We start from the raw sequence: 27,072 nt of genomic DNA on the forward strand, positions 1-27,072 counted from the left end.
TTGATCTCGCGTACAATAATTTGGAAAAATCGATCCACGGAGTGTGTGTAAAAAATCGAATTGCGCGGAGTAAAATTATACCTAATCCAAATTTAAACATCGCCTTTCTCACGTGGAAAAATGAAGAAACAACGGATATAAGGCATTCCGAAGGAATTTCGTCCGCCAAGACGCCGAAGCGTCGCGACGCCGGCAGCTTGACGCAGGTGTTAACTTCCGGCGTCGCCCACCAGGTGGCTACGTCACTGAGGCAAATTTTCTACCCCCCGCTTCGCCCCTCAAATGAAACTATACACTCTTGGTTGATTTATATTTAGAACAACCGCAGCTATAATATGCTTGTCTATGTATATCATAACTATAATAATACCGAAAAAAAATCTTTTAATTTTTATTTTTGTTTCTCCCCGCGAAATGTTATTTGCTTTCTTTTTTTTTTTTTTTTCGAGGAAAGGGAATTGATTTCGAATAGGTTTTTTCATTTTACCCTGAATAATATGACATTTATTATAAATCATCTAAAATTTATTAACAATAGATCGATTGATATACAGAGATTACTTGGAGATTTGAGCGGATTTTTTTATTTTTTATTTCTCATGATTTGTTCGTTGTAAGATAGAGAGAGAGAGAGAGAGAGAGAGAGAGAGAGAGAGAGAGAGAGAGAGAGAGAAAAGAACAATGTATACATATCAGGGTGGTTTTTATTTTTTTAACTTTTTTTCGTTCTCTCAGCTTATAGCCTTAAACGAAGTCTCGTGAAACCGGAACTCGTTAGAAAAATTCTAAAAGCTGACTTATCCGGTTTGAATTTTTCCGAACACTTCAACAGAAATATCTCCAAAATTATACAAAATTGGGAAGCTGTTTTTGGTTTCATTTTGTAGATAATCAAGTTTTGTATATGAAAGTGGGAAAAAAAAAAAAAAAAAAAAAAAACCAACAAAAAAACTAACTTTTCGAAGGGTACGTAACAAAAAAAAAAAAAGTCGAAAAAAAAACCACCCTGATTATACACTTATTCGAGTCTCGTAAAAATTTATTACACAATTATTTTGCCGTCTATTTATTTTTCTAACATCGTTTTTGTTTTTTGTTTTTTTTTTTATTCTCACCTCTCTTCTCTTTCCCCAGTTCTCTAATCTAGCCTCGAGGTCGGTCATTTTCATTTCGTCCCGTAACGCGAACAACTATATTCACGGTATCACATACACATAATATAAAATGCGAGTATATACCGTACGACGTAGACGACGTCCCGTTTCAGTTTACCGTACGTTTGGTAGCTAGGAAATAATCAGTTCTGGTATGTGTATCCGAGGCATACACACGCAGTGGTGTGTATGCATAAGGTGCGAAAAGCAGAACCTCGCGTTCCAAAAATAGACAATATATCGTACCTTTTATCGGCAGTTTATTATTATAATCGCGGTAAGTTTGTTCCGACAAATAAATGATAACGCGTCTCCGGTGTATGTACGTATAACCTGTGATACGATATGCCGATGCATGATAATAATCAGGAATCGGTGTACGTTGCATGTATATTGCGTTATGGTTGAGTTGAAAAATGTAGGTGTCCATTTTACATAGTTTTCAATATTCAATTGAATTGGACAAACTTTTTTTCGTTATCGTTTATCAATTTTTCACGTAACTCATTCGTTGTGGTTTTTTTTTCTTCTTCTTCTTTTTGGTTCTGTTTTCTTATTGTTTTTTTTTTTTTTTATCGCAGACCGACTTCGAAACTCGGGATTTAAAAGAGCGATAATTGAAGGGGAAATAAATGGTTAAAAATTGAAAATGCAAATAGGAAACGCGTAGTCGGATCAAGCAATAAAGCCGATGAAATCTTTCATCTCAATGACCGACGATGATAAATTGGTCTTATGCAACACTGCAGGCTCATATATGCGAACCGATGAACCGATTATCCTCGTCACTAATTACGTCACAGTTGCGTTAATGATAAGCCGATAAAGAATTTTCGAATTACGCAACAATTAATGACTGTCAGATCTATTGTATTTGTAGTATACCGATCTTGATATTAATTTCATTCTCACTAAGATACATTAATCAGGTATTTCGACATATTTGAGGAATTGCTGTATAGATAGAAACTGGTAAGCTAAAGTCCAGTCAAAATAGGTCCGAGTAAAAAATATTCAGGACACGGTGGCGGTTTTTTTTGTTCAGGGATTTCCTACTCTCGGGAACTGAAATTACATGTAATTTTTGAGTTGCACAGCCGGCGTTTTGGGAAAATGGTAAAATTTGACGTTTTTTTTTGCGTTTTCCTCAAAAACTGCTATCGATAGATAAAAATTGTCTTGATCATCGCGTAGAGTGGAAAATTCTACATCGAATTGTGTCCTCGTATGTCGGAAACGGAGTCTCGGATTAACGAGCTGAGAAAAAAGAAATTCTACTTACTTCTGGGGAATTTCGGTTAAACAATGTCTTTTTTTTTAACTCGTTAATTCGACTCGGTTTCCGACATATCGGGACTTAATTCGATGTAGAATTTTCCGCTTTACACGACGGTCAAGTTATTTTTCATCTATCGATAGCAGTTTTTGTGAAAAACGCATAAAACATCGAATTTTAGTGTTTTCGAAAATGACGTCAGACTTAAGTTTTTGAGGCCCGAAAATCCCTGTACACAAAAATTCAGCCGTATACCGATTATTTTTAACTCAGACTCATTTTGACTGGACTACTAAACAGACACGCTAAATAGAGGGTTAAATTTTATACTGCGAAAAATCGCTTCGACTTGGCGAACCGTTAAGTAATTTCTAGTGTGTAAGAAATCGGTCTTATAAAACGGAAGTTCTGCGACCCGTGAATAAAAGTTTCGAATTGGCAAAGGCGATAGAGCAAAAAAAAAAAAAAATATGTATATATAAAAATGGTATACTTAGGTCTGAGACAATTTCCATCTTAGAAAAAAAAATAATTTCACCGTATTCAAATTAATTTCTCGAATCGGGTAAGTCGGTTGATCCGCATCGATGATTGAGGAGGGTTTAAATCAAAAGAGAACCAATCATGCGTGAAACAGGTTACGTAATCAGATTCAAATTCCCATTATTTCGCTTCGTGAATTGCGGAAAATTGAATTGGCGAACTTGAGATCTTCGCGTAATAGAAAAACGCCGACTGAGCGATAATAATAGGTGAGGGGAAGCGAATATTAAAGTGAAGTCTGCGAGTGGTTGTATTATCATCACGTTCAAGTGGCCCGGCCGGAGGAGAGGCGGTTTTCGCGCTTTTCCAGAGAAAAGAAAATCAGAGAGAATCGCTGACTCGGGATCTCGTTAAAACGAATTGAGGACAGCGTGGTTTTTTTTTTTTTTTTCTTTTTTTAATTGCTTTTTTTTTTTTAAATCTTCTCTTCCCACGGAAAAGGGATTTTTTTGCGCACTACGATACTTTGGCCGGATTTTTTCGTAACTTTGGATCACGCCCCCTAGGCGCTATTATATTTTATACATACATACTATACATAGATGTGTACATAATCTAGGTATATAGGCAAGAATTTAAGTGCTATTTCGAAGCAGGTGCAGCCCGTTGAAGGCTACAAATATTATTGTTACCGAATCATTTTTTTTTTTCTTTCTTTTTCTTTTCTTTTTTTTGTTTCGGTCTCTTTCTTCTCTTTTCTCTTTCTTCTCTCTCTCTCTTCCGTTTCTTGCGGTTTCCCTATGGTAAATTCAAAGATTACGCAACGGCAACGAACTCTCGCTTTTTTATACACATTTACACATTCACCGGTTTCATATCCGAGTGATGTATGATATATATATATATATATATATATATAGATATACGTATACCTTATAATCCTCGCAGAGGCGAGACTGGATTTCAAAAAAACGGAAACGCGGGGACGGAGAAATGGTAAAAAAAAAAAAATAAAATTCTTTATCACACAATTTCGATAAACATCCTAAGAGTAATCTCACTCACAATTATTTTTTATTTTATTTCTTACAACAAAAAAAACAAAAAATCAAAATAAAGAAAAATAAACACACTCCCTGAAAATTTCTTAAACAACGTTTCGTTCAAACAATTTATTGACAACTCTTGGGCATTATTATTATTCAAATTTAATCTTCTTATCGCCTTTACTGTGGTTTATTTTTTTTATCTTATCATATAGTTCATCAATATTGTTGACGACGCTCACTTTTGGTTGAGAATATATATATATAGTCAGTACATCCTTAATAATAAGTAACTCTAAAAAAAAAAAAAAACAAATATACATATGTATATATAAATTTGCAAGAAATGGTGAAAAAATTAAACGGTTCGAAATCCACCCTTAAATAATCCACCATACGGCTAATAACATCGAGAATCTCACCGTTTCTCGCTTTCCGTTATGTTTCACGTTCACATAAATTTTTTCGCGCGATAGATCATAGTTGTGGAAAAATCGTCGCGACGTGGCAAATTTTTTTTTCGCAAACGTTTTCACCTGCGTGCGTGCGCGCGTGTTCGAGGCGTGCGGAAACGCGCCGGCGTCCGAGGTTTTGGCTTTCTCGGGCTTGTCTCGCGTGTATTGCACTACGCAAGGCATCGATCAACCCCTCGGAGTAGCAGCGCGCGAGCGTCGGGACGCCAGTCGACGCGTCGCGACGCCTAGAAAGTAACGAAGGTTCGCCGGTCCCGTTGAGTTTTTTTTATTTTTATCATTTCGCCGTTTGTTCTTTCACCGTTTGCGGCATATTTCAAACTTCCTCCCGCGTTTGTCGACATTTGTTATTTTTTTTTTTTTTTTTTTTCGCGCTGTTGCGATATTAGTCGAGCAAAAAAAAAAATAGCAAGAAAAGGAATAGACGAATGAGAGAGGGAACGAAGAAGCGAAAAAATAAAACAAAACAAAAAATAAAAAAGTAATCAACGAACCAATGCAAGGTATAACGATGTAGGAATTCCAAGATTCGTAAGAGACTGAGATATAAAAGAAAAGAAAAAAAAAAAAAAAAAAAACTAAAAATACGGCAATGAAAATTAATGATCGCTTGCGAAGGTGGAAAGTAAAAAGAAAACACGTCGTCGTGCTGTGCGAAAAGTAAACTTGGTGGCAAATTTTGATTAGCTAATTCAAGTATAGGGGAGGAAGGAAAAAAATTTACAACTTACGTTGCTGCTTTTTTTTTTTTTTTTTTTTTTTTCATCGACTTCCGCAAAAAACTTTGTCACAGCGCTCGTTGCGTTGAACAGTTGACGATATTTGCGTGTGTTTATATGCAAGTAACATTAGCGTATGTATATGTGTCGAATGTGTACGGATTCGAAGTAACTTGTCGCTGTGCAAAGTTGGTTAATCCATATTTCTGTCTATAACGCGTTACAGTAAAACATATACACGATGTGATATTTACTGAAATTAGATTTCAGAGCATCGTTCTTTTGCTGGTTATTTTTCTTCTTCTTTTTTTTTTTTTTTTTTTTCAAATATTCCAATTCCGCGTTATCGATCGCAGATTGAGGAATGAAAAGATTTGGCTGAAAATCGATCGGTACAAAGTTTATTTTTATACGCGGATAGTGAATATTGATTACGTAAGAATTCGATAGCGAATGAATAAATGATGAGGCAGAGATCGATGGTCGTTGGTTGAAGGATGAAAAGGAGCTGGATAAGTATAGCGAAGTTTTGATTGAAGCCCCGGTTTCGTTATCAAATGAAAACTAACGACTCTACTAATTTTTATTTGTATATACAAGCTATAAAAGACAGGTTATACACAAGCGAATAGTGTTAACGACTTCGGAGCAACGCGGATCATCCGCGTGTGTTCAAGGATCAATTCAGCTGTATTTTCATCCGATTCTTTTTCAATACCTGTTTGCGTATAACGATTCATATGTAACAACATATTTCTTATTCTTCGATGATTTTTCAACGCCTCTATTTTCTTTTTATTCTCCTGCCGTACGCGACGTGACAATTTTTTTTTTTTTTTTTTTTTTTTCGTCTACAAACCCGAGTCTCGCTGTCCAAATACACGTGTAAAAATGAAAGAATCGACCTCGTTTCGAAACGTGTATTTTTTTTATCTGTTAGTTCATTTCGGTTCTGAAATAGTTCAATTTTTCTTTTTTAATAATTAAAAGGCCAACAACTCGTCGACGATGAATATTAACTTTCAGACCCTCGCGTGAACGTTGATTTTTTTTTTTTTTTTTTTTTTTTTTCAAAGCGCGGTGCAGCGTGTACAAAAAAATAAGAACAAACATTTTTCACAGAGTTTCAGATTTTTTTCGATCACGGATTTGATTTTTACTGATCCCAAAAATGTGAAAACACCATTTTCGAATGAATAACCCCAATTGATTGGCTTTAATTTTTTTCATAAATTCTTTGTTTAGCAACGAAAGTTTTTAGATCAAGGTGAAAGTGGGCAAGATTTTGGTTTACAAGCTGTAAAGGCGAAACAAGTGATTGAAATTTCAGAAATATCGAATTTAATGTAAATTTAAATAATACAAATTCATATTTAATTTGATTTTTCTCACTTCTTGCATTTTTTGATTTAGAAACTACACCAAGCGTAACAAGTAGTTTAAAAGTGAGGAAAAACGTGTGAAATGTAAATTTTTGTTTTCAAAACATTATATTCAATTTGATCTTTTTAAACCAATGGCTTGGCACTTTTATCCTGGTTTAAAAAATTTTTGTTTTTTAACAAAGAATTCGTGAAATAAAATGAAAAACTAATCGTTTAGGACTGTACATTTGAAAATTGGATTCCTGCATTTTTGGGAGCACTAAAGGCATAATTTTTTCGTACTCTCCGATCTACGCCATACTTAAAAGTAAAGAAAATAATTGATAGTAAGGGCCAGACGTAGGCCGGTTAGGGGTGTAATGCCTCATGTATAGTTATATAATAAAAGATCAATAAATCCAAGATGCTCGAGGCTATCGTAATACCAGCCTACACGCTGTGTCGTTACAGGAAGTCAAGTCGATTCACGTAACATGACAATAATTATCAGTCGTCATTATCCAATTGTACATAAGCCGTTAAATAATTCATAACTACATGTACTCTGAATTCCGACAAACGATAACATATTATAATTGATTTCAATCGCGTTTTATTCCATCCGCGATAATTGACAGAATTAAAGAAATAACCGTCAAGAACAATTTCTTTACAATATACGAAAAATAACAATATTCCTGAAAATTCTTCCGTCTCTCAAAACCGTGCAAAAAAATCCTTCAAAATATATATTTGTAAAAACTAGTTCTCTACATGTTCGTAAGAAGAGAAAAGAAACGAAAAAAAAAAAAAAAACAGGAGACGAGTAATGAGGAATAAAAAGAAAAAAAGATCGAGAATGAGAGAGTAATTGCGGGGGTCGGGAGGGTGGGAGGAGAGTATAAGGAATAAAATTATTTTTTTAAAACGAAGCAAGAAAAAGTTGGCGAAAGAAAATTAGCGAAGGATAACGATGCCGCGTATTATAAGAGGGTCGGGATGAGGCGAAGGGTGGTAAGGGAGGGCGGGGTTGGTGGGTGAATCAACCGAATTAGGATAATTCAAGTGGAATGGGGAAAAGCTTGGAGCTTTTCGAAGCACAGGTTGCGGAGGGCGTTAGTCACTCGGCTAAATATATACCATCCTTGGGTGGACGGAGGGAGGGAGGAGGGGGTGGTTTCCTCCTTGGTTTTCCACGACCAACACGCGCGATTTTCACCTACTACACCATCGCGTACCTAGAGCTGTATACCAGTTTCACCTACAAACGAACACTAACATCGACGAGCCTCCTTTACGAATGAGAAAATTGAGAGATATTACATGCGAGGCGGGGGAATAAAGGTTCTTCGATGCGAGGTCCGCGGGGAAGGCCAGCTTAGTTAGTTCGGAACGTATCAATCTGAACGAACCCCGCGAAACTGGATTGCAAACCATACCAACTTCCGCTCGTATATTTTTTAAACACGAATTGTAATTTTTTGCAGCAGTGATTTTTATCTCAACACATGTGAATTTAGGGATTAATAAAATCCTGACGATACTCGTACGAATACGAAAATTATTATTGTTATACGTTTCCACATGTAATCGCGAATCGTTTTCAATTCTTTTTCTATATTCTATATATGTATTAATTTTATTTTTTTTCTCCCGGAGATCGCGGATTTAAACACCGAATGAATTTTCATTAGGAACGAAAAGATATTCGATCGGTTTTTGTTGTGAAACGTTCGATGACAGTAATTTCGGTATTCAATGAAATGGAGAATTTTTTTTCAGAGTTATTTAATTGAACGGTGAAAATTATTTCGATTTCTTCACTTTGACCAGATTTTCTGCTCCGGTAAAACGGTGAAAAATTCTGGGAAGTAAGTGTGCTGCGATATTCGGATTGTTGAAATATCACGGATGTCGAGGTTTGAACGAGCTGAGAAAAACGGATCAATTTTAGACGAACGATTTCCAAGTGTCCGTAAGAGTGAAAATAGAAATCAGAAATTTGGTCGAAGGAGAGGAATTATTCCGCTGACAAGAATTTTTTATAAATGAGACAATTTTATCTTTTTCACGATGTGAAGTCGAGAAGCTCTTATAAAAAATAATTGGTACCTAATATTTTTAACGTGATTTATCGAAACTGCGAATATTCTTGTAATCTACGCGATAATTGAAAATAATTTAATTGAAAATTGTTCCAAAGCCGGGCGCCGAATTTACGGTGAAACTGAACGACTGTCCGATACTTGACGCCGTATTACAGAAGTAATTTATCGGTTTAACGAACAGAGCTCCGATCATCTTCCGACCGTTTGTTTAAAGCCCGTTTAAAGTCTATCGATAAATTATCGATCAGCACACACGGCGAAATTCGCCTAAGATTATCGAATCGTCGTTGGGATTTGCCGGTGATTTTTTTCTCGTACAATTTTATTGTCCCGTCTTTAAACTTGTTTAAAAAAAATTCCGCATCGAATGCTCGACGATTAGATTAAACAAATATTAACAAAATCTCGAGAGTAAAAAATTGTATCCAATTGACAAGGGAACGATTTGCCAATCGCATTGTTCCGTCGCTATTTACGTATTGCGGGTGTGTATATTTGAATAGATCAGGTCTACGATAATATTATCGTGCGATTGCTTGAGCGACGAATTTCATTGTCTGCAATCCGATTGAACCAGAAATTGTTTCGGTGGCGAATAATCAGCGGCGATTTGACGCGTATTTTGTGAATTTAGTTTGCAACGCGCCGATCGTTGGATAAACAAATTGTGGAAAATCGAAGAGGGGGGGGTGGAGAGGAGAGCGGCGAGTATTCGTGAGATAATAATAGAAGAACAGAGGCCTGCCTAACGATGAGAATGGGAGGAGAAATAACAGCGGATATAACGCTGAGTTTAATCTGACACGGTGCGTATATTGTGGAAAAATAACGAATAAATAAAAACAAAAACAGCAACAAGTTGCCAATCAGTGATTATGTGACGAGGAATCGCGGGATTCAAGTGCAGCGCTTATACTTTGGGATGAATTCTCAGACGACGAGTTACGATTTCGGGTGTGAAGTTAATTATCGCATGTTCGTTTGTTATAATGAAACGTCGATGGTGCCGTCGAACCGTTGTGAAATTCAAAATAGGAAAACACAGTGTTGACAATGAGTGTTGGACGCAGGCTTGCCAGTCAGCCTTCGGAAGATAGCGAGGATAACGAGAATGTCACGAAACGAGTGGTGGGTTCTTTATGCTTTCCAATATTCTCCATCTTTCTCCTCTTCGTCTTTTTATTCTTCTTGGAATTTTCTGCGATTGTTCGGTTTTTTAAAGTTTCATCATCGATTTCAACGTTCTTTAATTCGTTTATTCCCGACTCAACCGTGATGTTCACTTTTTTCTTACCTCAAAAGCGGGAGTAAAGTGACATGTTATTCCCTCTTTACTTTATTCCCCTCATCTGTGGGGAAAATTCTTTCTTTCCCATTTCAAACCGCATCTCTTTTTATTTTTATTATAAGCTGTCAATGATATTATAATTTTTAGATTGATAGATCACACTTATTCGTAAAAGGAAAATACTTTTCAGTCAATAATGTGGCCAGATTTGAGTCGGGAATGAGGTTTCATATATATGTAACACAGGAATAAAAGTCAATTAGTCGATTTGTAACAATCTTCGACTTCGTTCCCTTATTGCGTAATCTACTACTTTTCAAATATCTTTTTCAACGATAATCTCCAGCAACGAAATTTCCGTCTTCGTTTCCTTGTACTAAAGAAAAAAACAAAGAAAAAAAAAAAACAGACAACATTTTTTCTATCGTACGGAATCAACGGATTGAAATTAATTCTATTTACTTTTAACGTATGTACATATCATTTATCAAAATAATTGATTCAAATGAATTAAGTTGAGTTGCAAAGGTTAGAATTAGTTGATTTTTCTGATAAACGTACTAATATAATAATAAAAAACCAAAAGAAACCGATTAAAGAATGGTGCAGATAAAAATTTGATTTCTACGTTAAAGAGATTGAGTAAAAAACGGATGTGAAGAAGAATTTTAAAAAAAAAGGAAGAAACGACGCGGCTCGTCGGTTTTCCTTACTATTCGCGTTTTCGTAAATTCTGCAAAGCGATCCTTTTGGCAAAACTGATTCAATTCAAATTGACACGTCGCATATATTATTTGGAATATTACAATGTCTGCGAGTGATATAAATAAAATCGAGTATCGAGCCTAGTCAAGGCTGTGATGTACATAATTTGATAAAACTCAATTCGAAAAGACGATTTGTTTATGCCGGATGATTATGGGTGTATATATATGTGTATAATATAACAATAAATACACGTGTATTCGTATAAATGTCATGAGCCGGCTTCGCACGAATGCTCATCACGATCATGATCATACCCTGATGATAAATGCCAACTTTTACTACGGTCAACGTTCTAAATTTACCATCGGCATCAAACACCACTTGGTATAATAAATTCAACACCGTTATAGAAATTCAAGGATAAATCGCAGCTCGCGCGGCTTCCGCGTCTTGTTGAATGCTGCATGAATTTTGTATACGCGTATACGTAATATACATATTTAATTAATTTCCAATTTCTGGCTACCTTCGATTCCGAACGATTCTCACGGTCCTTTCCTTTAATTTCACTTATTGTTATCATTGTTTATATTTTTTATTTTCTTCATTTCCTTCAGTTCCGACGCGTAACAATTATTATTAATACATGTACTAAGAATGACGAAAAATAATCGATTTTCGATTGATCGTTTTATTTTTTCAAACTTCATTATTTTTCCTCGCAATACGTATTTGTTTTTTACTCCTGTGAACGACGCGATGCGATATCAATTTACGCGATCAGCGTATCAATTATTATCATCGTTTTACTTACTAAGTACTTGCTTGATATTAACAAGCGAAAGATAGATGAATATATTTACTCGAAATTGAAAAATATTTTGAACGAAATTGTAAAGTATCAAAAAAATTTTCCGCTATCAAGACTGAGTATTGAAATATAAAAAATTTTGATTTCAAACGCACCGTTTCAAACAAATCCGAAACAATCGATTAACCGATTGATTTTTGCCGATTCGATCGCGTCGCGTTGGATTATTTTTTTGGACTTAGGTAAGAGTTACGAAGTTTCAGGCGATTGAAACCTAATTTTCGAAAATTCCGACAAGTGTGTAAAATTGTAGGTTGTGAAAGTTTCAATTTGCTTGATTCTCAAACTTACGTTTTTCCAATTTTCAAGTAATTCTAATCGTACGTGGCGTTAAGATTGTTTTACACATTATAGTTCTTATCAAAAAATGAATCCCATGAGCGTGAATGTGACAATTATTACGCGGATAAATGTTACTAGAGTGTGAGAGGTAAACCGATCAATTTATGCGCAGCAACGTTGCTTATTTAGAACGACCTCCTACGGACTTGGGATTCGAAGCGTAGGCACGGAGAATGGCTATATTTGGCCGAGGTTTCGATCAATATTAATATAGATGCGATACGCTTTCGGAGAATCTACCATACGCGAGGAAAATATATCCGGCTTTATAACTGACAGGCAAGAAATTCTCCAAATTTTAAAGCAACAAGTTTAAATCTCCGATCTACGTACATTGGATTGTTTCAACAATAATTATAATAATAATAATTTACGATCTTCCGCCGTGTCACCCTCCAAATTATTTTTTTCCCAAACACCCTGATTCTTTTGATGTTTTAATTTTTGTTTTTGTTTAAATTTGCAAGAAAAGCGCGAGTAATGGGTGAAAAATGAAAACGTAATATTTTTTTAAACCGAATGTACATGCGACAATTTATTTTTCTTCAATTCGCCAATAGAGTAGGAATAATATGTAAAAAAATTTTTAAATTATGTTTTTTAACAATCCAATTCCACACGTTATGCATTCTTAATATTCTATAAGAGATTTTCGTAATTATCTGTTTCAGGATACCAGAACCCACGTCGTTGTCGAACTTTACGATACGGAAAGATCCTACGTCGAGGCTCTTCAGATCCTAGTCAACGTAAGCTGACAAATTTAACACCTCTCCGATTGTCGGCGAATGAAAGATTGTCAATGATTTTTCATTCTGTCGTCGCTTTTTCATCATTGTGTGTGAAAATCTTTTTTCTTTTTTTCTTTTACGTCGCGTATTTATAGAAAAGCGATTATCTTGGCTCCGGTTTAAGAGAAATAAAAATTAACGCAACGCGGTTCACGCTCGATGAAGCTTAGCGCGTATTTTTGATAATTTATTAACAACCGCGATAACTGTTGGCATGGAAAATTGGAAGCGAATCATTTCGCGTTTTACGATATTATTACGTTTCTTCCACCCGAGGACACGATTTTTGCGTTGGATAAAATTAAGGCAAGAAATACGATTAGAAATGTGCGTGGATACAGTTTTTTTTTTTTCTATTCTTTGTCTTTTTCTTTTTCTCTACGCAGTTCGTAAAGTCAATTGACCGAATAAGTACAGGATGATAAAATAAAAAAGGTAATTTTGGCGCGAGGATGAAAATATCGCGAGTTAATTTTCAACGTAATAAAATCAGACGAGATGAAAATATGAGAAAAAGGGAACGTTATCGTGTAAGAAAAAAAAAAAAAAAAAAAAAAAAACATCAACAAGTTTGAAATGATTTTCATTCGATTCGACAATGACTTGATTCAAAAGCACCGAATTATACGCCCGGTAAAATTATAAACAACCGAATAAAGCCGAAAATAATCTATATACGATAGAATTTAAGGGAAAGTTGAGTCTGTTTACAGACCGAGTCTCTCTCTCTCTCTCTGATACGCGATATTATAAACAATAAATTTAACAACCATTGAGTACGCGCAAGATGGATTTCACTACATTGCTGTTGAAATTTTCCCGCGTTTATGCACGCCGAGTATAATATTATATATACGCGTTATATTGTAAACGATAAATTGGTTCAAATCTTCAAAGAATATTTGGCAACTCGGTGCCGCTGCTGCTGATGCTGCCATTAATTTTCCATATGTGTGATCGTTTGCGGAGACTTATTATAAATTCAGTGTACGATGTCTACTCGCATTGCTGAAAAAAGACGAGTTAGGAAATATGAATTATCGGACTGTTTGAAAGGGTTAATTCTAGAACGCCAACCGATTTTCCACTTTGCGACAAACTTGCGCCGAGTGTCTCGAATTCAATTCGACGCATTCCCATAAATCCCAGTTTGGATTATCCCGTCGCGACTCGAAGGATGCAGACGAAATTATGTCTCCTCGAGTGTCGGTTGCTCGAGTTGTTTGCATTCTCGTGAAACTTTTCAGAGAATTCCGATGCCTCGGGAGATTGTTTGTGGAAAATTTAACCGCGACGCCATGCGGGAACATTTTTATTGTTGATATTCGGCTTGAAACATTATCAACAGAATTAATGTACCTGATCGAATTTATGATATAGTCATTTGTTCGTTAATAGTATCGATGGATTGGGGCGGGGTTGAAATACCGAATTTGAGAGTGCAAAAATGGGAAAATTACAAAATCGGAAACATCGAAATTCCGAATGATCCAAGATTTTCAGTTCCGTAAATTTCTGGCTCGGTGAAATTTCATCACTCTGACTTTTCTTTGTCTTTGATTTCTGATCTTTTTACGTTCGTAATCCTTGTCATTCTGATTTTTCTCATTATTTAGACCCACTCGTTTACTATGTTTTGTGAGTATATTTTAACTTTCCGAATTTTACTTTATCGAAACTCGAATTTTCGTAATCTTACATATCGGAAATGAGTCGTCGGCTTTTCGACCATTCGAAACTTTGTTGTTTCTTGAAAGTTTTATTTCTTTACTTCAAGTTTCGCCAGCAAATAATTCGGAATAAGCCGCTTTGAGAACTTTTCAAACTCGGAATTTCAACCTCGCCCCGATGGATTTAAAAAATCGGAACATCAGTTTGCATAACGCTTAGCTGAAACTGATCGACTTGAATCGAATTCAAATAGTAGTATCCTGACGTATGAAAAATGAAACGTTGTAAGAAAAATTGAAAATTCATATTTGCATGATTAGTAGAAAGAGCTTCCTCAGAATTAAACTAACGATACACTTTTGGTATTCAATGCACGATCTTGCGTCGATTCGCGTTGATTCGAATCAAAAAATATATGTTAAAAAAATTTTAGCAAATTTCACATTAACAGGCAAATATGAGTGGGAAAAATTTTAAACGCGGAGGCGGATCGTATATTGAAAAATCAATACGAGGCGAAAGACAGGATGCAGATCGGCCGGCGCCACGAGTAACGTTCGTATTCCAAGTAATATCAGCGGCGCCGATCCGACCGAGATTCGCGAGTCGTGGGAAAATAAATACGTAATCTTGGATACGCCGATGCATGCAAATAACGGTATGAGATGGAAGGAGAGAGTGAGAGAGAGAGAGAGAGAGAGAGAAACGTGCGTACGATCAGCGGGATATATTTTCCGAATAACTTCATTCAAACCAGCGTAATACGCAGCGGAAGTGCAGTCGGGACTAAATAATCTGCATTTATCGAGATTTCGGCAAGTCGCGAGTTTTAACGACGATATCGAGAAGCGAATATCGCTCTCATTCCTTTGGCGAACGTCGCGTTTCACCTCAAAATCTCTGAGCGTGAAAATTTTTTCGCGAGTTTCTTTTTACTCGACGATATTTCAAAGACCACAATAAAAAACTGAGGAAAAGAAAAATTAACGTACGAATTGTTATTTTGATTAACGCAGGTATTATTAGGGAAATTTCACGGATTCTTGTGTGTAGTTTTTTGATTTCATATATATATGTATAAATAATTTTTTTCCCCCACGAAACTTCCCTATTGTGAATTTCAGACGCGTATAATATAAGCTACGCCGCTGGTTTATAAGCTGGCATTAAGCCAGTAACATTTGACACGCGAGACAACTGAATACTATACTAAATTTTGAATTCATATTTGAAACGAGGTCTCACGCACGCTGAATAACCGCTCCGAGTCGAGTAAACACGCGTTAATTAGCGGAGGAATTTTGTAAATTCAAAGCTACAGAGTGAAAAAAAATAATTCACTCAATTTTATTCAACGAAACGTTTTTCCACTGCAAGGAATAACGAGACTCGCGTCTTATTCGCGGGATTTATTCGGCTCGGGGGGGGGGGAGGGGGGGGCGGGATAATTATCAGGGATGAAACATCTCCGACGACAGTTTCAGGAGCTAAACTTGCGACTGTCCGCAATCGTTAAAAATTATCGTCGTCGTTAAAAGTCTGATTTATTAAAGTGGGAAAATAATAAAGCAAGTATTGAAAAAAAAAAAAAATATACACATATAATAATAAAAGATCGAGTCCCTGTCAAAGAGGCGAAAAATTTTGGCAATTGACAAATCGGTTGTGCATGAAATGAAGAGCAACAAAAAAAAAAAAAAAAACTAATAAAGGTTACCTGACAGAAAAAAAATTCACTACTTGGTTCTACTCCGAGTTCTCGATATAATTGAGAATATTGCAATAGCAGGTCTTAAGATATACATATATATATATATATACATATATTTAGATGATTTTCACTCCACGTTGCATACTTCGTTTGGTATTTGGAACACATCACGATGCCGTACTAGTGATTTGTTTTTCCAGCCTATACCTTGCGCATCATTTTGCGCTGGAAATCCGCCTTGTATAATAAAGTTATTGCTACGACGCGAATTAAAGAAAATTGGGATATACCGTATAAACCTTCGGAGAGAATTAACTATACACGTGTCATACAAGTTTTAGTTACAATCAACGCGCGAGATCGTTTGCTTGTTTTAATTGGCAAGTGAATCGTTTGTTGTTGCTGTTTTTTTTTTTTTTTTTTATACGTTCTTTCTTTACTTCATATTTTTGTTCTTTCTCGTATTATTACCATAGAAATATTTTCAACCCACCGTGACTCACGTAAAAAGATGTTAATTTTCAGAAATATCTCCAGCCTCTGAAGAGCCCCGAGAATAGCGGCCTCGTCGATTCTGCCACTGTTGACGAAATATTTTACCAGGTAAATTACACGGGATCGAAGCGACGAATTTCTCCCATTTGTTGCATTTGTTTGTTCTCATAATTTCAAGAGAGTACCCCTTTTTTTTTTTTTTTTTTTTTGGAACTCGCAACTCTTTTCGCAAAAAATATCCAATCACAGGAAATCGACTGTTGCGACATTGACTAATTTTTACAAATTCAATTCTCATTCAGATTCCGGCGATACTGAGTCACCATGAAATATTTCTCGAAGAGTTAAGGAAACGATTGGAATCATGGGAACTGCGACAGACTATAGGCGACGTGTTTCTAGACGTGGTAATATTTCTACAAGCCAATTGAAAAGATCCGTTTATAATTCGCGTGAAAATATCATTCGTTCAATTGTCACACTGTTGAAAGTTTCTTTTTTTTTTTATTTATTTATTTTTTTTTTCTATTCACCCGCAAACTTCCGGCACAACGTTGCCACAAATTTTTGTCAAAAAAATTGCATTGCTTCCGTAAAAATGATGGCTGAAAGCGGAAAGAAAAAAAAAAAAAAAAAAAATAGAAAAAACGATAAACCAAGAATATTCACTAATCTATGAGTTGAAAAGTTTTTTTCACAGTGTATAGTCGAAGTCAAAGAACAGATAATCTATAGACGATTTTTACCGTGCGAATAATACTTGACTCGTAAAATTCGATAGTTTATATATGTGTGTAGAGAAAAATTGAACAAAGAATGTTCGTACATATATATTGCATACATATAAATGACATGCGAGGAAAAACAGCGAAACAAACGAAAACAAAGGAATAAATTTTCTTCTGCAGTTCACAAAGCCCGACGTCTTAGAGACGTATACGCTTTTTTTAGACAATTGGAAATCAGCGGAAAAGGCAATAAAGTCAACGTGCCAAGCGAAACCAGCATTCGCAAGATTTCTCGAGGTAAATATGCTACGCTTAGTTTTTTGATTTTTTACGTTGCGAATTCGCAAGACTGAGGAAAAAAAAAAATCCACGCCGTTTAATTGACACTGATCGAATGTTTACACGAACGTTTCAAATAATCTCGTCTAATTTCGCAGACGATGGAAAGAGAGCACAAGGGCAAACTCGGTCTGGATCAACTGCTCATTAAACCGGTGCAAAAAATTCCGCGATACGAATTGCTCATTCAGAGGTTGCTCAAGCACACTGACCAAAATCATCCCGATCACGAGCTGCTGACCGCCGCTCAAAAAGAGGTTCACGAATTAGTCGTCAAGATAAATTGCACCGAGAGGGAATCCCTCGAGTGGGAACAGCAGCAGACGACTCTTAGAGAGGTCCAAGCTCTCGTCGAAGGACTCGCAGGGATCGTTACGAACGACAGGTCAGATTCCTGCAACGATTTCGCATCTTTTTCTCTCCATTTTTTACTGTCCAGCATCCACGAGTCGATGGATCGAAGGAAAAACGATTTTGTGAAAAGGATTATTCATTAAAATGGATGAAACGAAGTGGAGAATGTTTAGCTTCATATTATTTTGCTCGTACTGTTATTTTAATACGAAAAACCAGTAATTGCAAATTTATTTCGCAGAGCATTTATTCGACACGATTTAGTGACGATAGCGTCGAATCAGGGAACGAGAAAAGAGAGAGCCCTTTTTTTATTTTCGGACTTGTTGGTAATAACGAGCATAAAGCGACGGAGCGGCACGATTAGAAAACCCTCGACGTAAGTTTTTTAAGATTTTTTGAAAAAATTTTAACCATCTTGTTGTTTAACCGTGCTAATTTAACCGTCACAGGAGTTCCTGTCCGAATAGTTTGGTCGGTCTACTCGAGGCGAATAAGTACAAAATGCTGATGAGGATAGCGCTCGACGATCTCGAGGTGATGAAAGGTAATTACTTTTTTCAAAATACAAATTTGTAATATATACGTACCGGGACAATTTCTTGAAACTTGAAAATCAACCGCGCATGCGCCAAATAATTAACTCTCATTGGCCGGCCAATTCTTCCGGCAGCGATATTCTTGTCTGCGACGCAGGAGAGCCAACCAACGCAAAATGTGTACGTTTGAATTTTCAAAGAGCGTAAGCATTAAATTCCGAACGGATAACAAATGCTTCCGAAACCTTTCCGAGTCGCTTCCTCAATTATTTGAGATTCTAACCTCGAAAATTCGTATCAACTACATCGCCGGCAGAAACAGTTTGACAGCTGAAACTCGGGTTGGCCAGCCTGCGCGAACAGTCGATAAAACTCGCGCATGCGCGGTTGATTTTCAAGTTTCAAGAGGTTGTCCCGGTATAATATGTGTAACAAAAGTTTGATTAAAATCTGCATCCCAACGCACAGCGAAAGACGAAAATCTCCGGAGAATGGCGAGGGAAGTTGATCACTTAAGGGAGGATTGCTCGACTTTGACTCAGTTGACGGAATTGGCGGCTAATTTGCACGGCGCGAAGCAGCAATTGGAGGAAGTGATAACGGACCTTCTGAGTCAGACTCAGCGACAACTGGCCGAGAGGAACGCAGCTCATTCGCAACTGGCTTGCCTGGAGCTGACTCTGAACACACAGTGAGTCTGAACGCCAGAATAAAAGAGTCCGATCTTTGTTTACCGTAGATTTTCTAAAATAATTTCTTCCTCTCCGCAGAGCTGGGATCGAGAATATATCGGTGATGTTCACCAAGCCGGACAAGCGGGCGAGCTGGGAGGAGAGTTTCAACGAAGCGAAACAGAAACTGGGTGAGTATAAATGGGGAAAAAATTCGAGAGAACATTTTTCGAGTTTCGAAAGCGGCGAATTCAGATTTTTCAAGCTGGCATAACTCGAAGTAAAGAAGTCACACTTTGACGGAGCCTCAAAGTTTCGAATGGTCCGAAACCCGACGTTCCAAGTTCCTAAAGTGCGAGAATGAAAAAGTTTTAAAATCTGAAACATCGAAATTCAGAATGATCCAACATTTCAGTTCAGTGAATTTCTGGCTTGCTGACATTTCACCAGTATGATCTTTCTTTGCTTTGGATTTCCGATACTTTTCTCCGAATTTCGCCCCATCGAAAGTTTACTTTCCGGAACTTTTCCCTGCCGTAACTTGAATTTTCGGAATCATGCATTCCGGAACTTTGAGTCGTCGGGCTTTCAGCCATTCGAAATTTAGTTGTTTCTCGAAAGTTTGATTTCTTCACTTGAAATTTCGCCACCAAGCTTTTCATTCGTAACGCTAACGTCATTCACACGTCGACAGCTCTATCGGCGGACAGAAGACCTTGTCCAGAGTTCGTTGGCCCGTTACCTATCAGAAAAACTCGCGCTGGTCTTCAGTTCACTTGCGCAGCTCCGACACTGGCCAATGGTCAAGGGCCCCGGGACGTCTGGGTCTGCAACAGCGACGGATACGTTGGTCAAGTATGCGTCTTAAGCCTGACGCCGGAACCACCCCAAGTCACTTCGTGCAACGGGGTTTGTAACGCGAGAATCCTCTGCGTCGCCGGTATTCCTGCCTGCACTCAGGGGTGAGTCGATTTCCATATTTTAAATCTGGTTTATCGATGTTGAGAGTCGAGTTCATTCGCGGGATTGGGACTTGTGTAGCTGCGTAGTTCAGTCTCTGGGAAGGTCGAAAAGACGCGTGTAATTTTAGGTACCTCTGGGACTTTTATCGATAAAACAATTTACGGTGTCTTAATGATTTACATCCAACAGATCGAACCTCTGCGTACCGAAGAACAATCCATTCGTCAGCGGTAAAAGCGGCATAAGTATTTCAGTTCAAGACGCAGATGCAACGGGTGGAAACATTCAATTGGACAGGTAAGAACAAGCTTCGCGCCAACAATCATTCGGTAATTGGAAATTTATCATCTTCGAAATTTTTAAATCCTTGAATCACGTTCGCGCTTTTCGCAGTAGTTCAAGTTCCGATGACTCCGATTCTGATGACATTCCATGCGCGGATGCCGGGAGTTCTTCGATGGGTGGTGACGTGTCGAGTTTGGAAGGGGTTGGCATGGAGGAGGATCTTAACCAGCCCACGATGTGGCTGGGAACCGAGGACGGCTGCATCCACGTCTACAACTGCAGCGACAATATTAGGATAAAGAAAAATAAAGTCAAGATCCAGCACGGCAGCAGCGTGCACTGTATTATGTAAGTAAGAAATCCGTTCTAGAGTGCTTCGTCTCTTTCGCTGTTAGGATTTTCGTATTCACTTCCATAGGCTGTGACTTCCTTGTCGATTTTACATCGTTTGATGTCAATCAAACGCGAGCGGTTAAACTCGTTTTTTTTAAACAAAAATTTGATGCACACTTTTCCGGAAATCTTGTGTAATCTTTTGAAATTTTCAGAAATCGTTTGAAATCTATGAAAATTTCCTATGTAAAAATCCTTTGAAATCCCACGAAGTCTTTTGCAATGTTTTGAAACACTTTGAAATCCCTGAAATTTTTTGAATTCCTTTGATATCCATTGAAATCCTTGTAATCTTAAAATCTTGCGAAGACTCTTGAATCTTTGAGATGTTCTGAAATCATGTGTAATCCTTTGAAATCTTCTAAAATCTTTTGAAACCCTTTGAAATATTTCAAATTTTTGAAATCCTTTGAAACATATGAAATATTGTGAAATCTTCAGTGATAGTTGAAACCTTCTTGAAATCTTTCGAAATCCCAAAAATTTTTCTTTCAAAAAATCTATTAAAATCCCATGAAATCTGTTGTAATCTTTTGAATCCTTTCGAATGCCCTAATATCTTTTGAAATCATTCGAAATCCCTGAAATCATGGTGTACGTCAAATCGACGAGAGATTAACCCCTCGATCCAACATCATCGGATGCTCGATATACGAATTGATTTCGAAAATGAACTATTCTATCGAAGTTCACGCCGTCCAATTTCAACAGTAAAATTTTTGCAGTATCCTTTGTTGGACACAAATCACGTCATTTCCAAATCGAATTTGGCCAGAAAATAGCCTGGAACTGTCGAAACCCTGTAAGATGTCGACGGTTATGTACTGAGCACTGTTTTTCTCTTCCGCAGATATTTAGATAACAAAGTTTTCGTGTCACTGGCAAACGGAGACATTACTGTCTACTCGAGAGACCATCGTAAGTAATTATAAACGCAATTTTAACCGACCTCACTAGTTTTGGCACTGTTCAATTCAACACGTTCACCCACAGAAGCCACTATAGTAGCGCCCTTTGTTTTTTTCTTCTTTTCTGCTGTCATCTTTATTACATTCTTTGCAAAATCCTGACGATTTTTGCATTTTCAGTTAATAAAAAAATACTCAAATCTTGTAACGATTAGATTTTTTTTGTGAATCCATGATTGTTTAAAATTGTTATAAGTAAAACCATGCAAAAAAAGAAAAACAACGTATTTTTGTGAATATAATTCGTTAGCGGAGAAATTTGATGATAAACGAATACTAAAAACGATTGGAATTCATTGGTTGACAAACTGAGATCTCAGAATGGCCATTACATTCACAAAATTCATTGCACAGGGGTAGTTTTCCATCCTCTATATGGATGCACACAAATAATAAAAACTGTTTCAAAATAAATATTCACATAAATCTCATTCAAAAGTGGATTGTCTGAAACAATGTTGATAATTCACCCTGTTTGCACCAAATTTTAGCGGTTGTTCTTAGTTTTATTAAATTTTGGTAACATCTAATTCGCTTTCGGCGTCGCAAAATACACAGGAAACGTATAATAATTGCACTTCCGCAATTTGCATTTGAAAAAAAAATCGTACTAAAACAAAAAAAAAAAAAAAAAAACAGAACGGCGCGACCGAAAGGGTTAATCGACCTCGTCTTTCCTCAGTAGGCGGATGGATAACCAGCGATCCGACAACGATTTCGGTCGGAACTGTCGCCTCACCGGTCACGAAGATGCTTCCAGTGGCAGGCAAGCTGTGGTGCGGGTGTCACAACACGATAAAAATCCTCAACACCCATCCCCTGGACATCGAGCACACTTTCGCAGCCAGCAACGACACAAGTCGACCCGTTTCCTGCATGGCAAGCTACGGTGGTCCCGGAGTATGGATTTCCATTCACAACAGCGCCGTCCTGAGGCTTTTCCATGCCGGTACTTACGAGTGCCTGACAGACATCAACATCGCACCTGCGGTGACAAAGATGCTTGCCAGTAAGTGTCAAATCAAATTTGTAGCCGGAAATTCCGGGTGAATGTAATTTTTTTTATTTTTTTTTTTTCTCTCTTCATCCTGGTATCGTTTTACCTTAGCGGAGTTAGTTGACTCGGTAGTTTTTGAGTTCGTCGCACCTTTTTTTTTTTTTTTTTTTTTTTTTAGGATTGTTTACTTTTTCTGATAAAATTGAAACACGATTTTATACGAGGTTAAGGATTAATCCGACGAACGATTTTTCCCCCGTGATCTTGAAATTTTAAACTTTTGAAGGAATTTGAATATTGGTGCCTGGTGAAAGTTGTCCAACTGTTGGCGAAGCGTGGAAAAAAATTTTACCAAGTCAAAAACCATGCTTTCAATTCTTTCGTCGATAGTATTGTTCAAGAAAAAAAAAAAAATTTTTTTAAAGTTCTTGTGCGACGATACATCAAAGCGAAGTTTATTTTAACGAAAACATATAAACTCGTTGCAGGTTGCGATGACATTATAAGACAGCACAAAGCGGCCTGTTTAAGAGTTACGGCACTTTTGGCCTGCAACGAGTTGCTATGGATTGGAACGAGTGCAGGGGTCCTTCTTACGGTTCCGATTCCCCACATCAAGTCTTCGACCCAGAGGATGTCGCAGCCACCTACGGTTACAGGTTCGCAAAGAAAAATAAATAAAACAATCAACAAATGAGAATGAAACCAGGAGAAACCGATTTTTGCTTTTTTATGCTCTTCTCACGCCGTTTCCCTGTCTTTTAATTGCACCGTAATTATATTATCCAATATCGCCATGTACACCAATAAGCTATACATCTGTCTACCATTATATCCATCCATCCATCCATCCATCCATCTATGTTCTTATATGCTTGCGATTGAATATCGTGACTTTCCATACTATTTTCATTTCGCATACCGCAATATTGTCCAACAATGTCACGGACACAAATAAGATCCAACCATCCAGCTGTCTACTTATTAACTTGTCCGCCTCTGGAACGGTGAATGACTGTTATTTCCGTCTAGGAATTCCCCACGGACACACGGGACACGTGAGATTTTTGACATGTGTCGAAACAACGTCACCAGTGAAACCTGATCCCCGGCCAAAAATGGACAGGTACTCGTTGAAGTCGTCGAAGGTCCAACAGACCAACATAAACCTTGGAAAATTGTTGGTCATATCGGGAGGCGATGGTTACGAAGACTTCAGAGGGCCCCAAGCTTCGGCGGAGCTTCAGGCCGGCCGCGAGGACTCAACGAATCATTTACTTTTATGGAAAGTATGATCGAAATATTGTAAACGGCCACTGAACTGGCCAGTAGGTGATAACTTCGGATGAACGAGCTGAGGTAATGAGAGACGGAAGGGAAAGAAAAAAGGAGGTTAGAGATGAGACGTGGACCTATTCGAGTGAATCGACACTTCCCGAATTTTGTCCCGATCAGCTGAAGAAGAAACGGTCAAAGTGTCCGGATATCGAGGAGTTTCAGTCACTGGCGAAACGAATACTGCGAGGATCAAGAGCACGAGGGAATTTTGCGACGGGAGATTCGAGCGAGGAAATATTGTTGAAAGTTAAGTATTCTGAATTACCAGAATCACAGATGAAAGATGCAGGATGGAGATTGAAAAAAAATAAATAAATAAATAAATAAATAAATGAATAAATCTAAAAAAAAAGAGAGAAACAAAAATAATATTTTTGCTGTCAATCAAGATTTCGATACTTATTGTTGTACATGTACACCGAAGCGGCGAATATCAGAAAACAATATATATATATATATATTATAGATCGTGTACAATTATATGAGAAGGAAACAATTATACGTCGTCAAGCGATCTGGGATCCATTGCATACGTTTGATTTTTTTTATTAATATTTTATTTTCCAACCGCGTCCACATCGGCGAATATTATATGAACATAAGTATCGATCGATCGATTGATCAAATTTCTAAAGTACGATTCTTTCGTTTCCCCCCATTTGACATCTCAACGGTCACGTTTTTAAATTTGAAGCAACCGAAAGAACAAATAAAAACGAACAACGTGGAAAAAAATTTATATATATATATATATATATATATATATACATACATATATAGAGCGTTTACGTAAATAAACGGTATGTCGAGCTTATCTACAAGAGCCTGAGTTACCTGAGAGTAGTCGGCGTATCCGATACGCAATTATATATACACTACGTATAAATATATGTATTCGTATAGAATATATATATATATATATATAGCATGCTGCGAGAAGAAGGTGTAATAACAGATGAGAAACCTATAATTGAAGAATTCGCATATGAATACGTCAGTAGACCTATACGCATACGCACAGTCACGCATACGTATTATCTGTCAATAAGTCTATTTGAAACGTAGGCCTAAAAATGGTTTTTTGAACAAATCAATGAATAAACGAACGGACAAATAAATGAATAGATAAATACGTGGACGCGTGCAAGTACACCTATTATTATTACCTAAGTGTAACTTGCGTCAACACTATTATACAAAATATACACACACTCGTAAGATGTACGGAGAATCAAATAATCGTGCAGAATTTATTTTCTTACACACGAACATAGAGAGACATATTATTATAATTATACTGCTTCGATTATTCGCGTACGCGGTTAGAAAGAAAGAGAATGGAGAAGAGGAATGAAAAAAACATGTCAGGTGCCAAATTTTTAATTTATTCATTAAATCACACATAAATAAATATATACATATGTATATATTTATACATGCTTATGGTGTTTGAAAAAAATTTTATAAATGAAAAATTAATCAGTTAACAGCGAAGGAAAGGAAAATAAAATATATAATATACGATTAACACTTATTATTTGTACACCCTGCATTGCTCAGATTTTATTTTGTATAACGCCATCTTGATAGGATATTATTACTTACGTATATATTAGATATTGAGATCCGATCGAGTCGGCTGCAAGAGTTTAACGACTGATTATTAAATTATTGTAATACAATTTCATTGGTATATATTGGTATATACCTATAGAGTGCATAATACAATATAAAAGTTGTCTCACTGTTCGAAAAAAAAAAAAAATTTTTTTTTCCGATTTCCGTTTCACCCACAGCGCCTGAAGAAACTGAAAATTCCGTTTGATTGATCAATTTTTGTTGCTTCAAACTTTTTTTATCCTACGAAAGGCAATCCGTATATAAAATAAACTATGCGTTCGGTTGAAGAAAAAGAGAATTTTTTTGTAATCAAATTTACGGTTCACTGTGTTTTGCGAAAGTGAATTAAATAGACAAAAAGAAACAAAAAAATAAAGAACTGATAGGAGAAAACAGATTGTAAATCAAAAAGTCGAAAAGAAACGAGCCAAGCGCGATAAAGCAGCTCAAAGTTTTAGCGAATCAATTTTATGTCTTTAATTGTAATGAAATTTGGCGAAAATTTTGGAAAAAAGCAAGACGAGATAACAAATGTTGATGAATGCGACGTAAGCCCATAAAGAATAATCGATAAATAAATAAAGCGAAGAAAATCAAGTGTATAAGATTGTGTAGAGGTCTTATATTCAAAAATCCAATTCCATATCTAGTTATTGAGAAATAAATAAACACACCCGTATTATATGTACATATAATATATTTTGTCTATCGAAAACGTATAATCGTATGGTTGGATTATTAAAATGGTTACTATTATTGCTTGTATGATCGTGTATGCCATAAAAAGTATTTATAGATGAAATTGTCCGAATTATATACATGTACTACCTTACTAACACCTGTACGACGTTCGAGTAAAGAAATAAATGCAGTACAAAATTCGATTGAATCCGATGATGCTGGTTCAAAAGTAGTCGCGAAATCTGTATTTTTCATTGTAATTAATTTGATCAACGAGTTTTGGATAAACGTGGATAAACTTGGAATTGTCCGAAGCTAGACGGAAATACGTGTATTTTGCTGACGGCGAGAGAGAAACAAAACAAAAAAAAAAATTCAAAATCAATCGATTCGAAAATTCAAAAGAATTGCATTCGCGAGATCTCGAAAAACGGAATTCGAACGTGCAAAAAATTTTTTAAGACCGTGTTTCGGAAATGCGGATCTCCTAAAATTGATCAGTTGATAAAGAGATAAATTTTTGGTGTTAAATCACTTCTCAGATCCCTTCATTCGTTGCATAATCATACATAGATCATTTACCGGTATCGTAGATTTCTACATTAACGATGCCCATTGATCTAAGAACGTATTATCAGCAGAGAGAACGATGATTGGCACTTACCGGGTGGCCGTAAATAATTTTCAGTCGGTAAA

General features: G+C 36.6%; 1 protein-coding gene across 7 annotated transcripts in view; it reads left to right on the forward strand.

Annotated features, from left to right (window-relative positions):
- Positions 1-26,074, forward strand: part of LOC124222814 (rho guanine nucleotide exchange factor 17) — a 47,887-nt gene extending 21,813 nt beyond the window's left edge. For 3 of the 7 annotated variants that reach the window (XM_046634165.2, XM_046634170.2, XM_046634169.2), the window contains exons 9-24: positions 12,504-12,581; positions 16,531-16,608; positions 16,803-16,907; positions 17,409-17,525; positions 17,666-17,952; positions 18,163-18,300; positions 18,374-18,468; positions 18,929-19,151; positions 19,231-19,322; positions 19,826-20,093; positions 20,284-20,391; positions 20,488-20,727; positions 21,623-21,690; positions 22,423-22,749; positions 23,223-23,396; positions 23,770-26,074. In XM_046634165.2, coding sequence (XP_046490121.1) covers positions 12,504-12,581; positions 16,531-16,608; positions 16,803-16,907; positions 17,409-17,525; positions 17,666-17,952; positions 18,163-18,300; positions 18,374-18,468; positions 18,929-19,151; positions 19,231-19,322; positions 19,826-20,093; positions 20,284-20,391; positions 20,488-20,727; positions 21,623-21,690; positions 22,423-22,749; positions 23,223-23,396; positions 23,770-24,032 — 2,661 coding nt within the window. In that variant the 3' untranslated portion in view covers positions 24,033-26,074. The remainder of the gene's footprint in view (positions 1-12,503; positions 12,582-16,530; positions 16,609-16,802; positions 16,908-17,408; positions 17,526-17,665; positions 17,953-18,162; positions 18,301-18,373; positions 18,469-18,928; positions 19,152-19,230; positions 19,323-19,825; positions 20,094-20,283; positions 20,392-20,487; positions 20,728-21,622; positions 21,691-22,422; positions 22,750-23,222; positions 23,397-23,769) is intronic. The other 4 variants (XM_046634167.2, XM_046634172.2, XM_046634168.2 and 1 more) reach the window with 3 other exon arrangements.
- The last annotated feature ends 998 nt before the right edge of the window (positions 26,075-27,072 follow it).

This window comes from Neodiprion pinetum, chromosome 7 (assembly GCF_021155775.2).
Source record: "Neodiprion pinetum isolate iyNeoPine1 chromosome 7, iyNeoPine1.2, whole genome shotgun sequence".
Classification (NCBI taxonomy): domain Eukaryota; kingdom Metazoa; phylum Arthropoda; class Insecta; order Hymenoptera; family Diprionidae; genus Neodiprion; species Neodiprion pinetum.